Genomic DNA, 20868 nt, shown 5'->3' with positions numbered 1-20868 from the left:
GATGAATCTTTGTTATGATTGTCATGTAAAGTTTGTGTAGAAATATCTGTGTAGCTTGTGTAGGAATATTTGTGTGATGATTGCTATCTGTGTGATGACTAGCAATGAATCTATGTGATGATCGCTATCTGTGTGATGACCGACGATATCTGTGTGATGAATATGTGTGATGATCGCTATCTGTGTGATGATTGCAATATTTGTGTGATGATTAGTTGGATGATCGATATTTGTGTGATGACTGGCGATATCTGTGTGATGATTAGTTGGATGATCGCTATCTATGTGATGACCAACGATATCTGTGTGATGATTAGTTTGATGATCGCTATATGTGTGATGACCGGCGATATTTGTGTGATGAATATGTGTAATGATCACTATCTGTGTGATGACTAGCGATATCTGTGTGATGATTGGTTGGATGATCCCTATCTGTGTGATGATCAGTAGGATGATGGCTATCTGTGTGATGATCAGTGTGATGACAGCTCGGTAGCAGAGTTGAATTGTTATTAAGTTAACAAAGATCAAGAGGACTGCTGTGATGGTCAAGGCTACCTACAGACGTCAGAGTGTGGGATTATGATGACTACTATGATTTGAATTGCTTGACTTAGTGTGACCTCCTGAACTAAATTATATGCAGGGGTTACCATGAATTGTTTTGCTTGTTTTTAATTGTGATTACCTTGTTTTCTTCTTGATTTGATTGATTGATGGTTTGATTTATCTTGAAGACCATAGTGGTGACGATTGTGTTCTGTGTGAGGATAGGAAGGTGATTCATTGTTTTCACCTTGATGTCATGTTGATGACAAAAAGCTCCGAGGGGGGGAGGGATGAGTGTGATTTGGAATTCGCTGTAGCGCGTTAGAATGGCATCAAACATTGCTTGAGGAAGTCTTGTTTGATTTAATGTGTAATGAGATGCTAGGTTGAGAATCTGAGCATGTAATTTAGTTACGATTGACCTACGTAAGCATGAGCTGGAAGAGTGAAGCAGATGGCTGAAGGTGTGAGATGTATGCTTATCGTTGTTTAGGTTGGGGTAACTTAAGAAATGTGTTTTGCTTTGTGATTTTGAGTTTACTCATACGGGCTTGCAAAAGCTTACTGGATTTGTTGTGTGGCAACCCGGTACACCATTCCAACGGTGTAGGGGTTATTTCTGCAAGTCAGGTTAATCGTGGCTGATGCTGAGTTAGCGTGCTTGCAGCTTAACGGTAAGAAGTCAATTTTGTGACTTTAACATTATAAAGACTTCCGCTTGTAGTGAGCTCTGATGAGCATTTACGTTTTATTTTGTTGTTGACAATTTAATTCATAAGCTCGTGTATTATGTGACTCTGTGGAGCGAGTCAATATTGGAATTGTGGGTTCAGGGCATCAATATGTACTGGGGTTAAAAGGGAAAAAGTTTCTAAGTATTTTGTATTGATGACTGAACGTTCACGCATATATAATTATAGAGTTATATATCGATTTTTATTGTGTATAAAATCAGGGGCGTGACAAATATGATTATTGGGGAGCAATAATATTGTAACTGGGTATTATTCGGGGGCAATAAATTCAGACGCCGGAATCCGGTAGCCGGATTCTTGTGATCGGTCTCCGGATTCCGGTAACCTGCTGTCGGATTCCCGTCACCGGAGTCGGTGGCCGGCTACTGGTCACCGGAGTCCGGCAAGGTATCAGACGACTTCTCTCTCTAAGTGAGAAAGAAAGAGAGGGCAAAAAGTCCAAAAAATAAATAAAAAAAGAATTAATTGGGTAATAGGGAAATAATCTGTTAGAGTATTTGGGGTAAATGGGGTTTAAAAACTCTTAGTGGAGCAAGTAGGCAATTTTTAAGCTGAAATTGGGTAACTGATCATTTCCCCTAAATTAAACCACATCATATATTAATTACGTATTAAATAATCAAATAGCTAACTGATCCAAAAAAATCAACATCATCCCTTTCAAAAAAAAAAAATCAACATCATAACATTTGATAGAAATTCGATAACAAAAGTCTAAGACAAGAGAACATATCTACTCCAATTTTATCTTGTGCTCTTGAATAGAACAAATTTTTTTTTTTTGTCATAATTCTCAGCCAACTCTTATTTTGACCTAATTTACCTAAAAAAGAGAAAGCTTTTTATGCGAATATGTCTCTTAAAGCATAATAGAAAATAAAACACCATCAAATATTTCAAGCAAAGAAATAACATAGATGTGACCCAAAAAAATTAACATATGGGCTAACTTTAGAAATTTGAAGTGGGCTATTTTTTAATATTTATTTTTTTAAACTAAAATTAAGCTATGAATTAATGTTTTTTCAAAATTTCAGGTGGGCTATAGCCCAGCGGAGCCCGTATATAGCTACACCTTTGAGACCAGAGCTTTAGGTGCTTTCAGCAACCTGCGGGGTGAAGCAAGGTGAGGTGCTTTGCTTTGGCCTTTTGCAGTGTCGTTTCACTCTTCGTCCGCTGCTTGGGCCTGATCGGGCATGTCATGTACACAATATATGGCATGGCAAGAGGAAATTTTGTTGCAATCTACCCTCGGATTTCACTTGAATTCTAATACCACAATTTTCGAACTTTGTCATATGTTATTATGCGAATGAAGGACTAATGATGTTTAGTTATTCATTGGTCAGTTAAGAGTGATGTACATACTGAATAAGTGTGTACTGCCCAATCTTTAACGAGTGTTATTTTTATGGATTTACTTTCAGTCAGATAATTAGATAACGACAATTTTTTTTTTTTTTTTGGAGTTTAGACTCTGATGTATGTAATACTTTATCATTAATCCAAAGAGTTTGTTCAATATAGTGATTTTAATTCCTCTTAAAATAAAAAATGATCGACCAACATACTTGAACCTAGCTAACTTTTCATCTTCAAGAGGAGGATAAAGGAGCTATACAATCTCTAGTACATGTGGTGGCTGAAAAGTAGTAATGTTCCCGTGATATTACTCCTAATCCAAGAACCGCAAAGAAATTATTGTGCTCGAGTCAGCTTTACCTCTTAATAGTGAATATACATGATAGATTCGGGTGTCATATATGTCATTATTTGATCTCTAACAAAATTCATTTACTAAAGTTGGAAAAGATTAAAGGGAAAAGACCTTTCAAATTAAGAGAAATGATTCATAATTCTCTAAAGTTAAATTAGCGAATATATGAAAGTAATATATTAATCAGGATACATTAATTCTCTTTAAAATATATATATATATATAGGCCCGTTCTGAGGCGGACGTCCGCAGTGCAGCAAAAGTGCTGACGCTCATACTTTCTCAACGATCAGGCACCGAAAGTGGCATGGCTCTTGTCCGGCAGAGGCTAGGGGCATCCCGGACGACTTCACCATGAAGATGAAGGCCAAGGAGATTGAGGTCGAAGTTTATGGACAACGAGCTCACCCGAAACTTCAAGCCCAATCAAGGTTGATTGCAAACTGGTAACCGGCGAGTCCACCGGCAAGAAGAAGCTCAAGATCGAGGTTTGACCTCAGTCAGGCAAGAGATGCTCTGTTGTCGGCTCCTGATTGCTGAGAAAGCATAGACGTCCGCTTCTTATCCTCTCTCTATATAAGGCCCGATCACAGGCGGACGTCCGCCAACTGATGCAAAAATGCGGACGCCGCTCACGGAGGCTCGAGGCGACGATGATGGCGGCTCTGCTTCTATTCTCAGAAACCAGGGACACCCAGGACGTGATCGCCATCCAATTTAGGGCCAACGTGATCAAAGTCGGAGGTCTGCGCCGGAAGTTCAACATAAACTCCGAGCATACCAATTTCGATTTCGAACTCATCACTGAGGAGTCCACCGGCAAACCAATTTTGACTTCGATCACGTCCGGGGTGTCCCTGGTCTCCGAGGACAGAACCAGAGCCGCTATGAGCCTCCGTGAGCGGCGTCCACACTTTTGGATCAATTGCGGACGTCCACTTCTGATCCTCTCTCTCTCTCTCTCTCTCTCTCTATATATATATATATATATATATATATATATATAGGTATTGATATGCATACTTGATCAAAGATAACGCTTACGTATATATTTGATTCCTTAAATCGGCCACATACTGATTTAAATATGTATTGTGACAATCCCAATGGTTTAGTTTCTCGGGAAATTCTAGTGTAGTGGTGGGTATCTCATACCCACATTTACAAAAGTGAGAACAAATTTTATTGTCAAAGTTGTAATTTGAGTCATACTTTGTGTAATCTTAGTTCTAATAATGGTAATTACACCTCTTACGACATTTTACAAGTTTTTGAACAAATTCGTTGTCAATGTTGTAATCTTAGTTCTAATAATGGTAATTACACCTCTTACGACATTTTTACAAGCTTTTGAACAAATTCGTTGTCAATGTTGTAATTTTTGTTTAACTATATGTAAATAGTGTAAATGAATATGGTAACTTTTGTTCTCAATGTTGTAATTTTGGTTCAAATACTTGTAAATTTTTATTCAGAGGGTATCTCATACCCACCAGTACACTAGCTTGTCTCTAGTTTCTCAAGACTATTATCCGCAGTAGCTTGGCATTTGTTTCTTCAAAGAAGGCCTCTCATAACTTTTGAAATTAACTAGTGGAAAATTGAGAAAAACAGTCCAAGTCAACACTTAAATGATCAGGAAACCATGAAGATATCATCTGTGATTTAGGCCGGGACTAAAATTTGGATATTTGACAGAACGTGTGTGTGTGTGTATATATATATATATTAGGATTCTCTTTCTTTGCAGTACCTAGTTAATGATACGTTATTTGTCCACCGAAAATTCTTTCTATTTCAATGAAAAATATTAATTGCAAAGAAAATACGTCCCACTCTCTTGTATTTATTGAAGTCGATTCATATGGAAATTAAACACGTTCCAATTATTAGAAGCCAACTTTGTGGGTTGGGTTGTTAAGGTGTGCCGCGGACAGATTGTACAATTATTTCACGGAAAATAAAAAGAGAAATACTTTGGTTAGATTAATTTAGGTGTATTTCACGTTTGTACACATGCTGTATACTTAATTCTCTATACAAGATGTGAAGTAGAAACGCCAATCATTTTGTAAACCTATGTTACAACTTACAAGCTCTTCAATCCCCCTAATTCTCACACGTTAGTTCACTATATCTAACTCATGATATATATACTTTACTTTAATATGTTGTTCTATAAAGTGCAATCACTCTGGTCGATAAGGTTTGACAATAGAGCATGTATGCACTTACAACAATCGTATGTGACTGTGCTTGGGGCCAGAAAAATTTCCTTAAAGATATGTTAATTATGCTAGAATTTCTAATTAGCTTCATAAAAACTTTTAAATCAATGTTTGGACAAGTGTTTCACATTGAAATATTATTATTCAACATATTTGCCATCTAACTCTTGATTTAGTCCTAATTTTAAATATTGCACATTAAAATGCCACCCGTTATTTTCCCTTAAGTATGTTATTGTATTCAAATTTTAGTGGGCGAAGATTTTGTTATTCTAAATGAATAAACTAAATTAGGAATCTCACATATTATTGAAAAGAGAAAAGTGATACATATATACACACACACACGAGATCTGGATGAGAGAGGCTATGATATTAACAAATGTAAGTGTGGACCTTGTGCTAAAAGTTCAGAGCAGCAGCATTGATGCTAAACTAAATGGAAACTGTAAACAAAAAAACTACTTTTCATTCCACCAAAAAGGATAACTTTGTAGTAGGGCTGGGCACGGGCCGGGTTCAACTTAAATTTTACTGGGCCTAGGCCCGGCCCATTTTTTACGGTTCAGGCCCAAAGCCTGTTTTGGCACAAATAGGGACCAGTCCGTTTCATTTTGGGCGAGGCTTTCGGGCCCAAATACCTGTATTTTATCATTTCTATATTTACTTTGCTATATATCCAGATTTCATTCATATCAACCTGCTGTAGATTTGAATCAAAACACAATATCAAGATCCAAAGTTCAAGCTGCAAATTCGATTATCCAAATTCAAGTACTCATCAAGAACAATTAAAGCAACAATTGAAATACAAAGTGTCCAAATTTAAATACGAAGTCCAGATTCAAGTACAAATATGAAATGAAATGGAAAGTCCTAATTTAAATACAGCAACTTAGTAGCCATTTTTCCGGTCTTCTATCCACCAAATCACCAGCAATGCAGCCATCCATCAATTGGCTTCCACCATCTTCCCTACAACAGCCATCATAAATAGATACAGATTTAGATATCAAAGCTGCACAAAAGAACCATTCAAGCTGCACAAAATAACAAAATGCAGCAAGCACGCACAAAATAATGCACAAAATAAGCAAAAAATAATGCAGCAAGCAATAGATCAAATACTAGCAGCCAACTTCGATTTTTTGGCCCTACAAGCAGTCTGTATCATACACTGAAAGCTAAGAAAGATATATCCCACAAGAAGACCCACCTGTAGTTCGAAGAAGAACACCAGACAATCACAACTCTAGAGCCACCAATTCGAAGGCCACCAATTTGAAACTTCCCAAAATAAAACCAGAACCTTAACTCTAGCACAACATCACAACAAGTCAACAAATGAACAAAGAGAAAGAGAAAGAAACTGAACAAAGAGAATTTCTGCAACAAAGAGAAACTAACCTGCCCAATCCGGAAGAATTTCTAAAACAGAAACCCACAAATACTAAGCTCTGAAACCGAAACCCACAAATTTCTGAAACAATATGCTAACTGAAGGCTGCAACTGAAGGTTCAGATCGAGTATGCTAATTGCAGGAGATCGAGTTTGGGAAGTGGGAACTGAAAGGTGAGATCGAGTTTGGGAACTGAAGGAGTGAAGTCGTGAAGGTTCAGATCGAAGAACAACAGGCTCATATTCTCGGGCTTCGAGTTGGCTTATGATGTGGATTATGGCGTCTCGATCTGTGAAGGAGAAAGAAGCAAGCGCCATGCAGGTGAAGTGAAGAGAGAAAGACTGAAAAAGAGAGGGAGAGAGCAGTCCTGGGCCTCGATCGGTGTCTCGATCTGTGAGGGAGAAAGAAGGAGGTGTCTTGTAGGTGAAGTGAAAAGGAAAAAGGAAGGATCGGTGTCTCGATCCTGGGCAGCGTCTCGATCGGTGTCTCCACAGCTATGGAGGATGAGAGGGAGAAACTGAGAGACGGAGGCGGCCTCTAGGACCAATAATATGATAAGGATTTTACTCTCTATATTATACATGGACATCTGTCTTTTGATTTCTAATACGGGCCTAACGGGCTATTTTAACTTTGAAACACAAGGCCTAGTCAGAACCGTTTGTTTGAAAGTCAGGGCCCGAGCCCGAACCGTTTCGACAAAAAAATATTAGGGCCAGACCCGAACGGGTCTGGCTTTGATAGGCCAGAACGGATTTGCAGGTTTTCAGGCTTAAACGCCCAGCCCTACTTTGTAGTGATCAAGAGCACATTGTACACAGCTTTGTAAGGAAATGGTTAAAGCGCAATCCATCCATCTGAATTTCCCCATCTACTTTTTGTACAACTCCCATATGAACTAGGTCACCAATAATATACCACACACACATATAATGCTTCACTTTTAATTAAGCATGGGATTAGAATTGTCTAAAGGACAGCAAAATAAGGACGGTCTGGACCCCTGCCCTTCTCTCCATGCAATGCACTTTTGTAGCTAACAATTATTGACTGCAAAATTAGGGAGAGCCACACACACACACACACACACACACCAGGGTCCTTCTAGTGAGGGATCATTTTATTTATTTATTATTTCCCAGTATTTATGTAATTGGCCTTTGTTTTTGAATGTCTTAACGATCACTGATTTCGCTGAAAATTTGCAAAAGTGATCTACACATTAGGAAGGGATCCCTTAATGGAATGACCATATATATATATATATATATATATATATATGCCCGTTCTAGAGATGACGTCCTTAATGGAAAATTTGCAAAAGTGATCTACTACACATTAGGAAGAGATCCCTTAATGGAAGGACCATATATGTGTGTGTGTGTGTGTGTATATATATATCAGATCCTATCCAGAGCAGAGCTCCGCTTTGAAATTAACTTGTGAAGTTTGAGTTTTAGGTTACTTTTCCGTTGCATATCCACATCTCGACCGTTCAGTTTTTAAGTACTAGTGTATAGATCATCTCTGCAAATTTTCAGCCAAATTGATGATCATTAAGATATCTAACTCGCTTAAACCAATGGACGGACTGAATCTGTCAACCTGAACCGTACTAGCTTTAAGGCAGTTATCAGTGTCTTAACGATCATTATTTTGGCTGAAAATTTGCAGAGACGATCTATACACTAGTATCTAAAAACTGAACGGTCAAGATGTGGATATGCGACCGAAAAGTGACCCAAAACTCGAACTTCACACATTAATTTTCAAAGCGGAGCTCCGCTTTGGATAGGATGTGTGTGTGTGTGTGTGTGTGTGTGTGTGTGTGTGTGTATAGGCCCGTTCTAGAGATGACTTCCTTACTTTAAGAATTTAAGGATTTTTGTTATTTTACACAAGTATATGACCTAATTCAATGATCTCAACAATTGACCTTTAGATTCATATGCAAGAATGATGTCTACAAAAAAACAATCAAATCCATAATCATTTGGCCAGTTACCCAAAGCAGTCTGCCCTATTGGACTGGGCTAAGTGGGCTTTGGGCTCTGGGCCCAAACTCCTTTTATTTTATGTTTTACTACTTTTTCTTGTTATTAGTTAATTGTGGCTATATGCCGGAAATAAGTCCCTACCATTCTAGGGTAGGGCAACGTGGGCGTTGTCCCGGTATGCACACTTAGTGTGCCTTGTCTGGCCTAGCGAGGCGGCACGCTATTTGTTTGATCAAATGGACGCAACCTCCTAATGGCAAGATGAAATTAGTCATTCAAAACTGTTTAAATAAATGTAATCCGTTAGATAAAATTAAAATGAACATTGTGCTAATCAAATGGTTAAACATTTTTTGATTTGGCTATTTTTTTTGTAGGATTCATATATGTGTGGGTAACTAAAGAATGAGTGGTTGTGATTATTAAAATACATCCTAAAAATAAAAACATCCTCACTTTAAGAGTTTAAGGATGTCCTCTCTTGATTCTCCATCTACACACACACACACATATTATATATACACACATATATAATACATATTAGTTTACGGGCTTTTACTAGCCGGGCTTAGCTGGCTTTTGGCGAGCAAACCCCTAAACAAAGCCTAACCCTCTACCCACCAGGGCGGGCCTATTGAGGGCTTTTATGAGGGCCGGGGCGGGCTTTTACCCTGCGGAGCTCCATCGGGCCACTTGATTTGCGGGCCAAATGATGAGGCCTAGTGATATATGAATATGAGTACAGCTGAAGGGCATTAGACGAAACCCCTTTTGTGCAAGGTTTTAAATTTCGGTTTCGGTATTTCAAATTTAAGGAAGTTTAGGAGAAAGTTTCGATTTCAGTGGAAATTTCGGTTAAAAATAAAAAAATTATATTAATTGCATTTATAAAACGATATTTTTGAATGAAATTTTTACATAGACTAAACTAACCTATAATAAACCTACTTAAAATGTAGCCTTTCTAAAATTATACATTTATAATAGAATTGTGATATTTAAGGGGGTGTATTCAATTCAAATTTTAAAAGACTTTGTTTGAGTTTTTAGAATCCATGGATTTACTTAATCCACGGATTGTTTAAATTCTATATGGACTCTGATTGATTTTAATGGATTGATTTACTAGTATTTGTTTAGATTTTACAAATGCTTATGATGTTTTTGGTAGGTTATTTTTTTTTTCTTCTTCTTCAATTAAGCAATGGATGTATGGATCCAACTCTAATGCTATATCAATGACAAGAAAGTATGACAATCTCCCATTCTTTATGTTGTGTATAATGATATATGAACAATACGAGAAAACTAACGAGTCAAAATGTTACACAAAAAATAAAGTAGTAAACTAATGACATAATTTTTTTCATATCTAATTTACAAAAGAATCATGTGTGTATGTATCATCTTAATAATACCATTGAAAGTCATGAGCTTCATTAGCTAGAGCTATAGTGATAAAAATAAAATAAAAAATTATTAGATGAGAGCAGAGGCAGAGGAAGATAGTGGGAAAATATGTCTAAAAAACAAAATGGATGAGTGTCACCTATTGAGACCTGCTTTTTATTTATTTATTTATTTTGGTGAAGAGGTTCTTCATTTTTTGAGTGAGAAAGAATCCATCAAAATCTTTTGGGAAGTGGTTGGATTGTTTTTGGGTTATGATATGTATAAAAAGCACTATAAAATCCTCCAAAATCCAGCATTTAATGAAATCCTTAAAAATCCATATACTTTTGAATATCAGCAGATTTGAATGGATAATTTTAAATTTTAATTGAATACATCAAGATTTTAAAGGACTATTTAAAATCTCAGTTGAATATCCATAGACTTCTAAAATACAAAAAAATCTTGTAGACTTTTAATTGAATACACCCCCCTTAATATGTACGAGTAATAAACTAGTACAGTAGTAGGTTGCTAAACTAATGTTTTTATTTATATGTAATTATAATTGTGCTGTATATTGATAATGTGAATGTGAATGTGAATTTTGTTTTTTTTTTTTTATAGCTGGAACCTAGTGGGAGGTTTGGTTATCACGCCTATTCCACTAATGATTAGAAAAATACAACTGGGGAGACGTAATACCAAAATTCCGTGAATGAAAATGAACAAGTACAACAAAAGCAATATAAAGTATTAAGAATAAGTGTTACTACGATCTGGTTCGATCCATATGGTTGAACTGCTTCCATTTAGTATCATACAATACTGCTCTCAAGTACATAAATTTTGGAAATGATTTTTGTAGCATATAAAAGCAAAAAGTTTTTTGTTGCATTCAACTTGATTGGAAAAAAAATCAAAATTTCATATTTTCTCTATGAAAATATGAGTAAAAAACTTCGTTATTGGTACGTAGCATACAAATTTTACATAAATTTTGGAGAAATTTAGGGCAAAATTTATGTATGAATTTTTAAATATATTTTGTGTGTGTAGATATTTCAGAAATTAAGAATTTCGCGGAAATGTATGGAAAATTTTGAAAAATTTTAAGAAACTCATAACGGAAATGATATAGCATATTAATTTCGTTTCAGTATTTCTAAATTACGGAAATTTTGATAATTTCAGAGAAATTTGAAACCTTGCTTTTGTGAAGAGGATGAGGACGAAGGCATGCGTAGTTTTCTAATAGTATATTTGCTGTCGTGTATGATATAATATTTGAAAATGATAATGTAACATGTAGCCCGCCATTTTAGAATACTGAGTGATGCCAGACCGAGCCAGTCAGCCACCACAGTAGACCACTTAAAACTTTAAATTAATTAAACACCAAAGAACTCGGTCCTTAATTAATTCTACTGCTCGATCAGTAATTCATAGCTAAATATAACCTGGTCCGCATGCGCAAATGAAATCCGTCGAGGTTGACAAGCTATTTGGCCAGTTATTCAGTTGCGTAAGGTACACTCAAATATTCTGGATCGCCCAAAGGAGGCAAGTCTGAAAGGTACTGAAGGCCAAACTTTACCGACGAGCCGGGCGGCCAAACTCTAGCTCCAGATTCTCCTCGATCATATATCAGAATTATTCAAGTGAATCCAATGGGCGGAATAAGTGAATAGAGTGACGTTGGTGGAAACTAAGATGCCATCCTATATATGGACGGGGTGCAGTCTGTAAATATTAAAATAAGATTTCATTTAATTAGTCCATCAAATATATGCTGCTATGTTTGACTTGATCAGTACTCATTACACGACTTCCACGAGCGATATGCTAAGCATATATCTGATATCTCCTTGATTATTTCCCAGCACCTTCCCTTCAATATAGTGTCTCTCTTGCATCCAAACTCACTGAAATACATTATATTATGTTTATATGGGACCTATGGATTTGGTTTAAAGGCATTCGAAAAAGAAAAAGAAATTAAACTTTCCTAATAATTGCTGCCAAGAAACAAACATTTTTTAATCAATCGTTAAAAAATTATATAAAAAGAAACTGTCAGATGCAATTGTTTTGTAATTCTATTATAATCTCGTTCGTAGTTACCCAAGCATGATGACTTATTGTAACAAGAAATCTTATACGTTGATTCTTTTACTTGTTTTGTATGAAAAAAGAATAAATTAATAAAGAAAGAAAAAACATGTAAAATAGGAAAGTAATCAAGTGATACAATCGATCTTATATCCGAGAGTCCTGTAAAACATAATAACATGTATTATTGATTGCATTTAATTGTAGAGATCGCTGTACAATTGACGAAAGAAAGAAAAAAAAAAATTTAATAGTCGTTTCAGAAAAAATAAAACACTCAAATGCGCAATCGACGTGGGACACTTTGTTGGATTTTGATAAAATAATAATGGGCAGTAGTGTGAGTTCACATGTTATACAGAGAAAGAAAGGGCTCACCAAAACAAAATTCAACAACAAAAAACAACAATTCAACAAAAGTAAGAGCGAGCTTATTTTGACTTTGATATTGCCACCCACTCACTCTTCACTGTCGCACCAAAAAGTCACCCTATTCAACAAGTTCTCGCTAACACAGAGAAAAGGCCTATATAAACATCCTCGAATCCGTTCCAACCAACCATCCAGAAAGTACTCAAAGCAACATTTCTCCCCCGCAACAAATTACGGAAGGAAGCTCAAGAAAGCTCAATCATGGAGCTTAACTTCTACCTCACCCTCCTGTTGGGCTTTGTTTCCTTCGTCACCTTTTCTCTCTTCTTCCTCTTCTACAGGCACAGATCTCAGTTCACCGGCAACAACCTCCCTCCGGGGAAGGTCGGCTACCCGGTGATAGGAGAGAGCTACGAGTTCCTAGCCACGGGATGGAAAGGCCACCCCGAGAAATTCATCTTTGACCGCATGACCAAGTACTCCTCCGAAGTCTTCAAGACCTCCATCTTCGGCGAGAAGGCTTGCATCTTTGCCGGCGCCGCCTGCAACAAGTTCTTGTTCTCCAACGAGAACAAGCTCGTCACTGCCTGGTGGCCTAGCTCCGTCAACAAGGTCTTCCCTTCTTCCATGGAGACTTCCGCCAAAGAGGAGGCCAAGAAGATGAGGAAGATGCTCCCCAACTTCATGAACCCTCAGGCTCTTCAACGCTACATCGGAATCATGGACACCATCGCTCAACGACACTTTGCTGATGGCTGGGAAAACAAGAAGGAAGTCGAGGTCTTCCCCCTTGCCAAGAAGTAAGTCCTATATTTCTATGATCATCTTGAGATATAATATATATATATATATATATATATATATATATATCCGCATCTGTCGAACTGGAATCGTTCGTGTTTATAATGGTAAATTGGAGTTTTGGATGTCTTAAAGATCACCAAATTGGCTGAAAATTTGCATAAGTGATCTATACATTAAGACCTAAAAACTGAACGGTTAAGATCTGTACGGATCTAAATATATTCTCGCTTAATCCTCTGTACGTCAATCCCTAGATTTCCAGCTACAAGCTATTGGAGAAGATTTTGGTTTTTAACTCTTAATTAACGACTTGAGTGCCTGTATGTTGTGGTGATTTGCAGCTACACATTTTGGCTGGCTGCACGACTGTTCGTTAGCCTTGAGGACCCAAAGGACGTAGACAAATTCGGCGACCCCTTCCAACTGTTGGCCTCCGGAATCATCTCGATGCCAATTGACTTCCCCGGAACACCGTTCTATAAAGCCATCAAGGCCTCCAACTGGATCAGGGAGGAGCTGTACAAGATCATCAAGCAGAGGAAGATCGACTTGGCCGAGGGCAAGGCGTCACCCACCCAAGACATATTGTCCCACATGCTCTTGACTTGCGACGAGGAAGGAACCTACATGAAGGAGATGGACATCGCCGATAAGATTCTCGGATTGTTGATCGGAGGCCACGACACAGCCAGCGCCACCTGCACTTTCATTGTCAAGTACCTTGGAGAGCTCCCTCATATCTATGATGCAGTCTACAAGGGTAATTACTAAATTTCATTCAACTTCAATTCTGCCTAGCTAGCTCGTCAAACTATTAAGACCCAGGTGAAAAGTAAAACTAGAGAATTTGACAGAGCTTTCGGATCAATTAATTTTATCAATATCGACATAAATTCGACCTCGTTAACCAGTCATTTTCATATCTCATTGATTTATACATGCCAATGCCACTCACAAAAATGATTTCAGTGACATGCATCACACACCAACCACTTTCCTATATTTTTGGTTTTTGTTTTACTATCTATCATCCAGTACTTCAGTTCATTATTTTCACATGGGGAATATACATACAGTTGATTAGAGATATAGTAGTTTTGGTGGACGGAGTAATAATACATACAAGATATTTGTTGATCACTATGTCTTGGCCATTTGCATAACCTAGAGGTCCCATATATTCTATTTTTTGTAGTTTTCCTAAAGTTGGTAGCTGAGAATAATAGTCAAATAAAGACAGCTGCTACATAGCTTCCTTCGCAATATATAAGTGTTTTTTTTCTTCTTCCATTTGACCTGTAATTACTAATATTAATTATATCTTAATCTATTTAATTACAGAGCAAATGGAGATTGCGAACTCAAAAGCACCAGGGGAGTTGTTGAACTGGGATGATCTTCAGAAGATGAAGTACTCATGGAACGTGGCACAGGAAGTGTTGAGAGTGGCACCACCACTTCAAGGAGCTTTTAGGGAAGCGTTGCAAGACTTCGTCTTCAATGGCTTCACCATCCCTAAAGGCTGGAAGTTGTATTGGAGCGCAAACTCGACCCACAAGAGTGCGGCTTACTTCCCCGAACCCCAGAAATTCGACCCTACCAGATTCGAAGGAAACGGACCTGCCCCATACACGTTTGTTCCCTTTGGAGGAGGCCCGAGAATGTGCCCCGGAAAAGAGTACGCCCGATTGGAAATTCTTGTTTTCATGCATAACCTAGTCAAGAGGTTCAAGTGGGAGGCGATTATTCCCGATGAGAAGATCGTGGTCGACCCGTTGCCCATGCCCGCCAAGGGACTTCCCATCCGCCTTTTCCCTCACAAAAAGGCTTAATTAATTACCGACCTGCTAGTTTACTTATACACCACACGATCGAAGTACCAGTTCACGTCAAGGCTTTGTTAATCTTCTTCTTTTTCGTTTTGGGTTAATTATTGTATTTGTTGTTCATGTTTCGTTTTAAATTTATGGCGTCTGCGTACTCGTGTAGCCAATTCAATCTGAACTTGTGTTAGTACGTGCCATGCACTTGATGTTTTAAAGACATAAAAATGTATAATAGATCAGAAATTACGAATAAATAACGCACCTGTATCTGTCATGTGATGCCTGAGTAAAATATGGGAGGAAATCTGCTGTCCCTAAACTCCCTGTCCCAACCCTGTTTCACCAATTAGAAACTGAAACCTATTCACTAACATAGCCCCCCGAATTTGGACAGTCAAAAGTAAACGTTGGGTTGCCAGGTGGAAAAAGACCTCTCCGTTGGAGATGGTCTAACTCTGTCAATTGTAGAAAAAAAACTACAAAAAATTTGTATTCTCCTTTTTGTTTTGGATCCAAATCAGCTTTTGCTTCCCGATACCCGAAAGACAGGAAAAAAGTTTCAGATCTAAAATGGTCGATCCCAACTCCGGCATAAACGTTGCGAAAGATGGTGCGGATGGAGGTGTGGCGGTCCTTGATGAATTGGGCCTTGTGGGGGACGGTCCAGAGCTTTAAGAGGTTGAAGCGTTCTCGAGCTTTTGTTCCAAGGGGACAATGGGATTGGTCTGAGAACTGACCCCATTGTTGGGGGATTTTAAATCTGGGTTTCTTTGGAGAGGTTGTGATTTGTGAAGATGGGGTTTATAGGATTACGGAGTGGCAGAGACGGGATGACCAAAGTGGTAAACCAGATTCCAAATTCTAAATTATCCCCTATCATCTGAACGGACTGTGAAATAGGGAAATAGTGAACGGTAATTTTTTTCAGTTCCATTGGTCAATTTCTTTCTCCCTCGATTCCCTTTAAATTATTAAACTTGATATCTTTCGAAGCCTAATTTAGCTTTTATTTAAATTCAAACGTTGAATCTGGGTTGGGTGAAATGGTAAAGCTTGAGAGTAGCAATGACAAGACTTTTGAATAGAAGATGATAATGCTTTTAGTTTGATCGATAGGAGGAATTGAACAGCAGAAGAAAAGAAGAGAAGGCTGGGCTGTTTTCCTTTTTTTGTTTTTTTCTTTCTTATAGACAGTTAACAGAGTTAGAGAGGTTTATGTTAGTGAGGTATCTGATCATTGTTGGTGGGACAGGGTTTTTTTTGGGTTTTTTTTTATGACAAAATGAAATTACAACGAAAAAGAAAAACTACGCCAAACACCCCTCTCAGCTGGTCCAACTAGACCGCTGGTTACACTGAAAGGGGTAAAGAGAAAAACCAAATTCTCGGATTATGCAGGTTATATGCTAAAGAAGCTAGATGATCGGCTACAAAATTGGCTTCCCTGTAGACATGTCGAAAGATAATGTTTTGGAACTTCACAGCCAAATCTTTAATATCTCGGACTAATATCTATAAAGTCCAAGGAATCGTAGCCCTTCCAGAGATGCAATTTATGAGTAACTTGGAGTCACCTTCCACAATAATTCGATTGAAACTTTGAAGATAAGTTGTATGAAGACCTTCTCTTCATGCAGTTAATGTACATGTAGAACCCAACACCCTGCATGCTGCAAGTACCAAGATTTCAAATTTCAGTTTTGGTTTCGATTTCGGTACTTCAAATTTAAGGAAATTTCGGAGAAAGTAAATTTTGGTTAAAAATAAGAGAAAATGTTATAAATAGAACCCGAACTGAGGCTCATTCTTAACTTCAGTACCCGACTATGAAAAACTATCACTTTGGTACCCCAAGTTTGAAGTCCGACCCAAGAATGGTACACACCGTCCATCATGGCGCTAACTAGCTAATCACGTGGCATATTTTGAGGGCCCTCATGGTTTGCCACGTAGCAAAAACTTAACGTTCTGATGGACGGAGTGTACCATTCTTGGGTCGAGCTTCAAACTTGGGGTACCAAAGTGATAGTTTTGCACAGTCGGGTACTGAAGTTAGGAGTCAGCCTTAGTTCGGGTACTGTTTGAAATATTTTCTCTAAAAATAAAGAAATCAAATTAATTGCATTTATAAAATGATATTTTTGAATGAAACTTTTACATAGACTAAACTAACATATAATAAACCTATTTATAATGTAACATCTCTAAAATTATACATTTATAATAGAATTATGATATTTTATATGGACGAGTAATTAACTAATACTATAGTAGGTTGCTAAACTAGTGTTTTTATTTATGTGTATTGATAATGTGTTGTATATTAATAATGTAAATATGATTTACTTTTTTTAATAATTAGAAAATTACAAGGGGGCGGGGCGGGGCACGTAAAATCAAAACCCTGTGAATGAAAATAAACAAGTACAACAAAAGGAATATAAAAACTACTATGATGTGGTTCGATATAGCTGGTTGAACTGCTTTCATTTAGTATCATACAATACTGCTCCCAAGTACATGAATTTTGAAAATGATTTTCATACTTTATCACATGGTTATTGTATATGTACGTGTTGTACCCTTTCCACATGCAATCCATATATTGGATATTGTGGGATTACCTAATATGATGTTACAGTGTATGAAGCATACAATATTTGAGACGAAGCAAAAAGGAAATCATGTTATGGTTGGAGCATTCAACTTTGTAGCAGATAAAAACAAAAAGGTTTTTTGTTGTATTCAACTTGATTGCAAAAAAAAAAAAAAAATCAAAATTTCATATTTTCTCTATAAAAATATGAAGTAAAAATTCATTGTAGGTGACATAAAAATTTGATAGGAGCATAAAATGCTATGAATTTATAGTTCAAACCTTTATACTTTTACTTAGTTTATTCCTTAAAAAGATCAATTTAATTTTGTTATTTTCTTAGGTACTTTGAGAAGCAGTTAAGGAGGGAAGAGAGCTATAATGGGCAATCAAGGCACTTCACATGAAGTAGTGATGCAAAGGATGGATTCTGATCATTCAGTTGGTCATAAAACTCAAGAGAAGATGGAGAAAGTTGTCGTGCAAAACAGTTGCAGAGAAGCAGAAAACAGAGTACTAGAGTCTGCCTTATTTTCTTCTGTCTTGGGAAGCTGTTTTGAAGAACTTTGGAGTGGAATTATGAAGAAAGGCCTAGCAAAATTTGAAGACCACATATTCTACTATAACTACAGGCAAAGAGTTGGTCCAGAATGATAAAGAGGAAGCCGGAGGCTGTGCTCAAATTTGGTACCTCGAGAAGACTGTTTTCATCAGCTTTTCAGGAAGCTTTTTCAAGGACTCTTCTACTAAAATAAAGGATGAAATTCATGAAATTCTCTAACCAGATATGAAGAATATATGTTTTAGAGAAGTTTAGAATCAAGAATCATCCAGAAAGGTGGTGTAATGCAGAAGTTATGATGCTACAAATATGAGCAGAGGATAAGGAAAATCTGGAATTTTTGACAAGTCTTTCTGCGAAGCATTTTCAAGACCTCTGTTGGGCCACATTTCAAGAAGATTTCTAGAAGTTTTTTGCAGTTTTTTGAAGAGTGACATCAGAAGTATTATGTGGCAGAATATCACCTTCGAATCTGCTAAGAACCCATGTCAAACATGGAGAGGAAAATAAATCCTGGTTGAGAAAGGAAAGTGAATTAAAGGCTATATTTTCTGAAGATATTCTTGGCAGATTTTGGGACGAATTTTATTGGATTTTTGCTGCGTTATACTTATCAAGAGACTATTAGAAAGACTTAAGGAATGTTCAGAAGATTGTGTGGCAGCCAAGCAAGTGGAATTGGAGAAGAATAAGGAGAACTCAACCCGGTTTTGAAGAGGAAAGTTAGGGGTTTGTAAACAATAAAATAGGAGGCTTCTTGGCGTCATTGGCAGACCCTATCATACAGATTTCACGCCTCCAAAAACCCCTAGCTCTCTGGTTTTCGAAGTTACACACAAGCATAAGGAAAAGAAGCCACCAAAGTTGCCATCTGCCACCACCGTGAACATCCATCTTCAAGCAACATCCACCGTGCGTCTTCACTCCCTTTTCTGCCACTTTGTCTTCCTATTTTCAATGTGTTACTATGTGTTTTCCTTAGAACAATGAGTAGCTAAATGCTTTTGTGTTAGGGGCTAGTTTGAAGCCCTAAACTATGGTTCAAGTTTCATAATAAATTTCTATGTTTTAGTTACTTTGTCAATGAGATTGTTCTTTGGTTCTGGATTAGATGAATCTTTTATATGTATGTTTTATGTGGTTGCAAACATATAGAATTTGCATGTAATTGGTGCTAGGTTAAATAGCAATTCACCTAATAGTTTTGTGATTTTAACCGAAGTAGTAAAACCTCTCGCTAAGGTGTGTACCAAAGATGAGGAATGCAACTAGACACGCTTGTTGTACTAGTTTGTACACTTAGATTCACATCCTTCCATATGTGCTTAATGCTTTAGAACTTGCTAAATGTTGGAGCCGCTTGTGATCTCTATGTTGCATGTTTTTAAAAGGTTCTAATAACGGAGCTTTTCTTGTTAGAACAGTATAGGGAAGTAATATAAGGTACTTAGCTTGCTTCTAGCTTGGTAAGTTGGTTAATCTCTTTCTCATGACTTAGTAATAAACATAGGAAGAAAAATTGAAACTTGGATTGTGTTTAGTGGTGGATAACGAACTCCTAACTGCTCATCATCATATTCACAAACCTTACTTTTAATTCATCTTTTGTTCTTACTTTATTTTCAGCAAAATTAATCAACAATTCCCCCCAATTGTGTTTTTCAATTTGTTTCATACAGTAGTTTAACATTCTAGTTTTCTTTGTTTTGTAGGTTACATAAATTGAAGGTGAACCCTTGATCCTTCGCGTAGAACAATCCGTTACTTTCACTACTACAACTTGACCAAAAAAAAAATCAAAAAAGGGTTTTAAATTGCGTGCTATTTTTAGCAGAGCAAAATTTAACATAAATTTTAGAGAAATTTCGGACAAAATTTTTGTGTGAATTTATATATATATATATATATATATATATTTTAGGGCAACGGAAGACTAATCCATTAATAGAAATCATGACGACCTCACTCGGTCAAGCATGAAGGGTACAAACACCCCTCATATTACAATGCATGCTCACTAAGAGAATAAATCCAAAAGGAAACTAAAGTCTCTACTCCAACAAGACTAAAAACCTAAAGGAACTGCAGAAAACAAAATACATAATCTGAAAAAACTCTCTAACCCTACCTTGCCCTAACATGGAGCCACTGTCTTGAACATCTTGACGCCTAAGACCCTCTTGGTGTACGTCGCAACAAACAACACAGCCACAGCAACACGCTAGAAACAAAAGTAGGACTAAGAGCAGGACAAAACCACCTCCCAAAAAGCCCAAACCAAACCAAACTGAAGCGAGAGAGAAAAGGGGAACTGGACAATAGGCCCAATTCACCGGATTGCATCCGCAGCCCAGAAAGTCAATGACCTAATGCCCACCGCCGAAACCCTACATCCCCATCACCCAGGTTATCCTGATTTGATCCTTCCGGGAGGCAACCCCCACTCATCACCGCTCCGATTGGTCTGATGGTTGAGAGTTTTAAATATATATTGTGTGTGTAGATATTTAGGAAATTAAGAATTTCGTGTAAATGTACTGAAAATTTCAGAAAAT

General features: G+C 37.2%; 1 protein-coding gene across 1 annotated transcript; it reads left to right on the top strand.

Moving 5' to 3' along the window:
* Positions 1 to 12786: 12786 nt before the first annotated feature.
* On the top strand, positions 12787 to 15409 carry LOC112197476 (beta-amyrin 28-monooxygenase). Its single transcript, XM_024338171.2, has 3 exons — positions 12787 to 13325; positions 13671 to 14089; positions 14671 to 15409. Exons 1-3 carry the CDS (start codon positions 12787 to 12789, stop codon positions 15159 to 15161), a joined length of 1449 nt encoding a protein of 482 aa, XP_024193939.1. The 3' UTR covers positions 15162 to 15409.
* The last annotated feature ends 5459 nt before the right edge of the window (positions 15410 to 20868 follow it).

This window comes from Rosa chinensis, chromosome 4, assembly GCF_002994745.2.
Source record: "Rosa chinensis cultivar Old Blush chromosome 4, RchiOBHm-V2, whole genome shotgun sequence".
NCBI classification, from domain to species: Eukaryota; Viridiplantae; Streptophyta; class Magnoliopsida; order Rosales; family Rosaceae; genus Rosa; species Rosa chinensis.
The sequence above is the reverse complement of the archived record's forward strand: the minus strand, read 5'-3'. Positions and strand labels throughout refer to the sequence as shown.

Coding starts and splice junctions, on each gene's coding strand:
- LOC112197476 (XM_024338171.2), top strand. CDS start 12,787: ATGGAGCTTAACTTCTACCTCACCCTCCTGTTGGGCTTTGTTTCCTTC. Junction 13,326..13,670: donor GTCTTCCCCCTTGCCAAGAA/GTAAGTCCTATA, acceptor GGTGATTTGCAG/CTACACATTTTGGCTGGCTG. Junction 14,090..14,670: donor CTATGATGCAGTCTACAAGG/GTAATTACTAAA, acceptor ATTTAATTACAG/AGCAAATGGAGATTGCGAAC.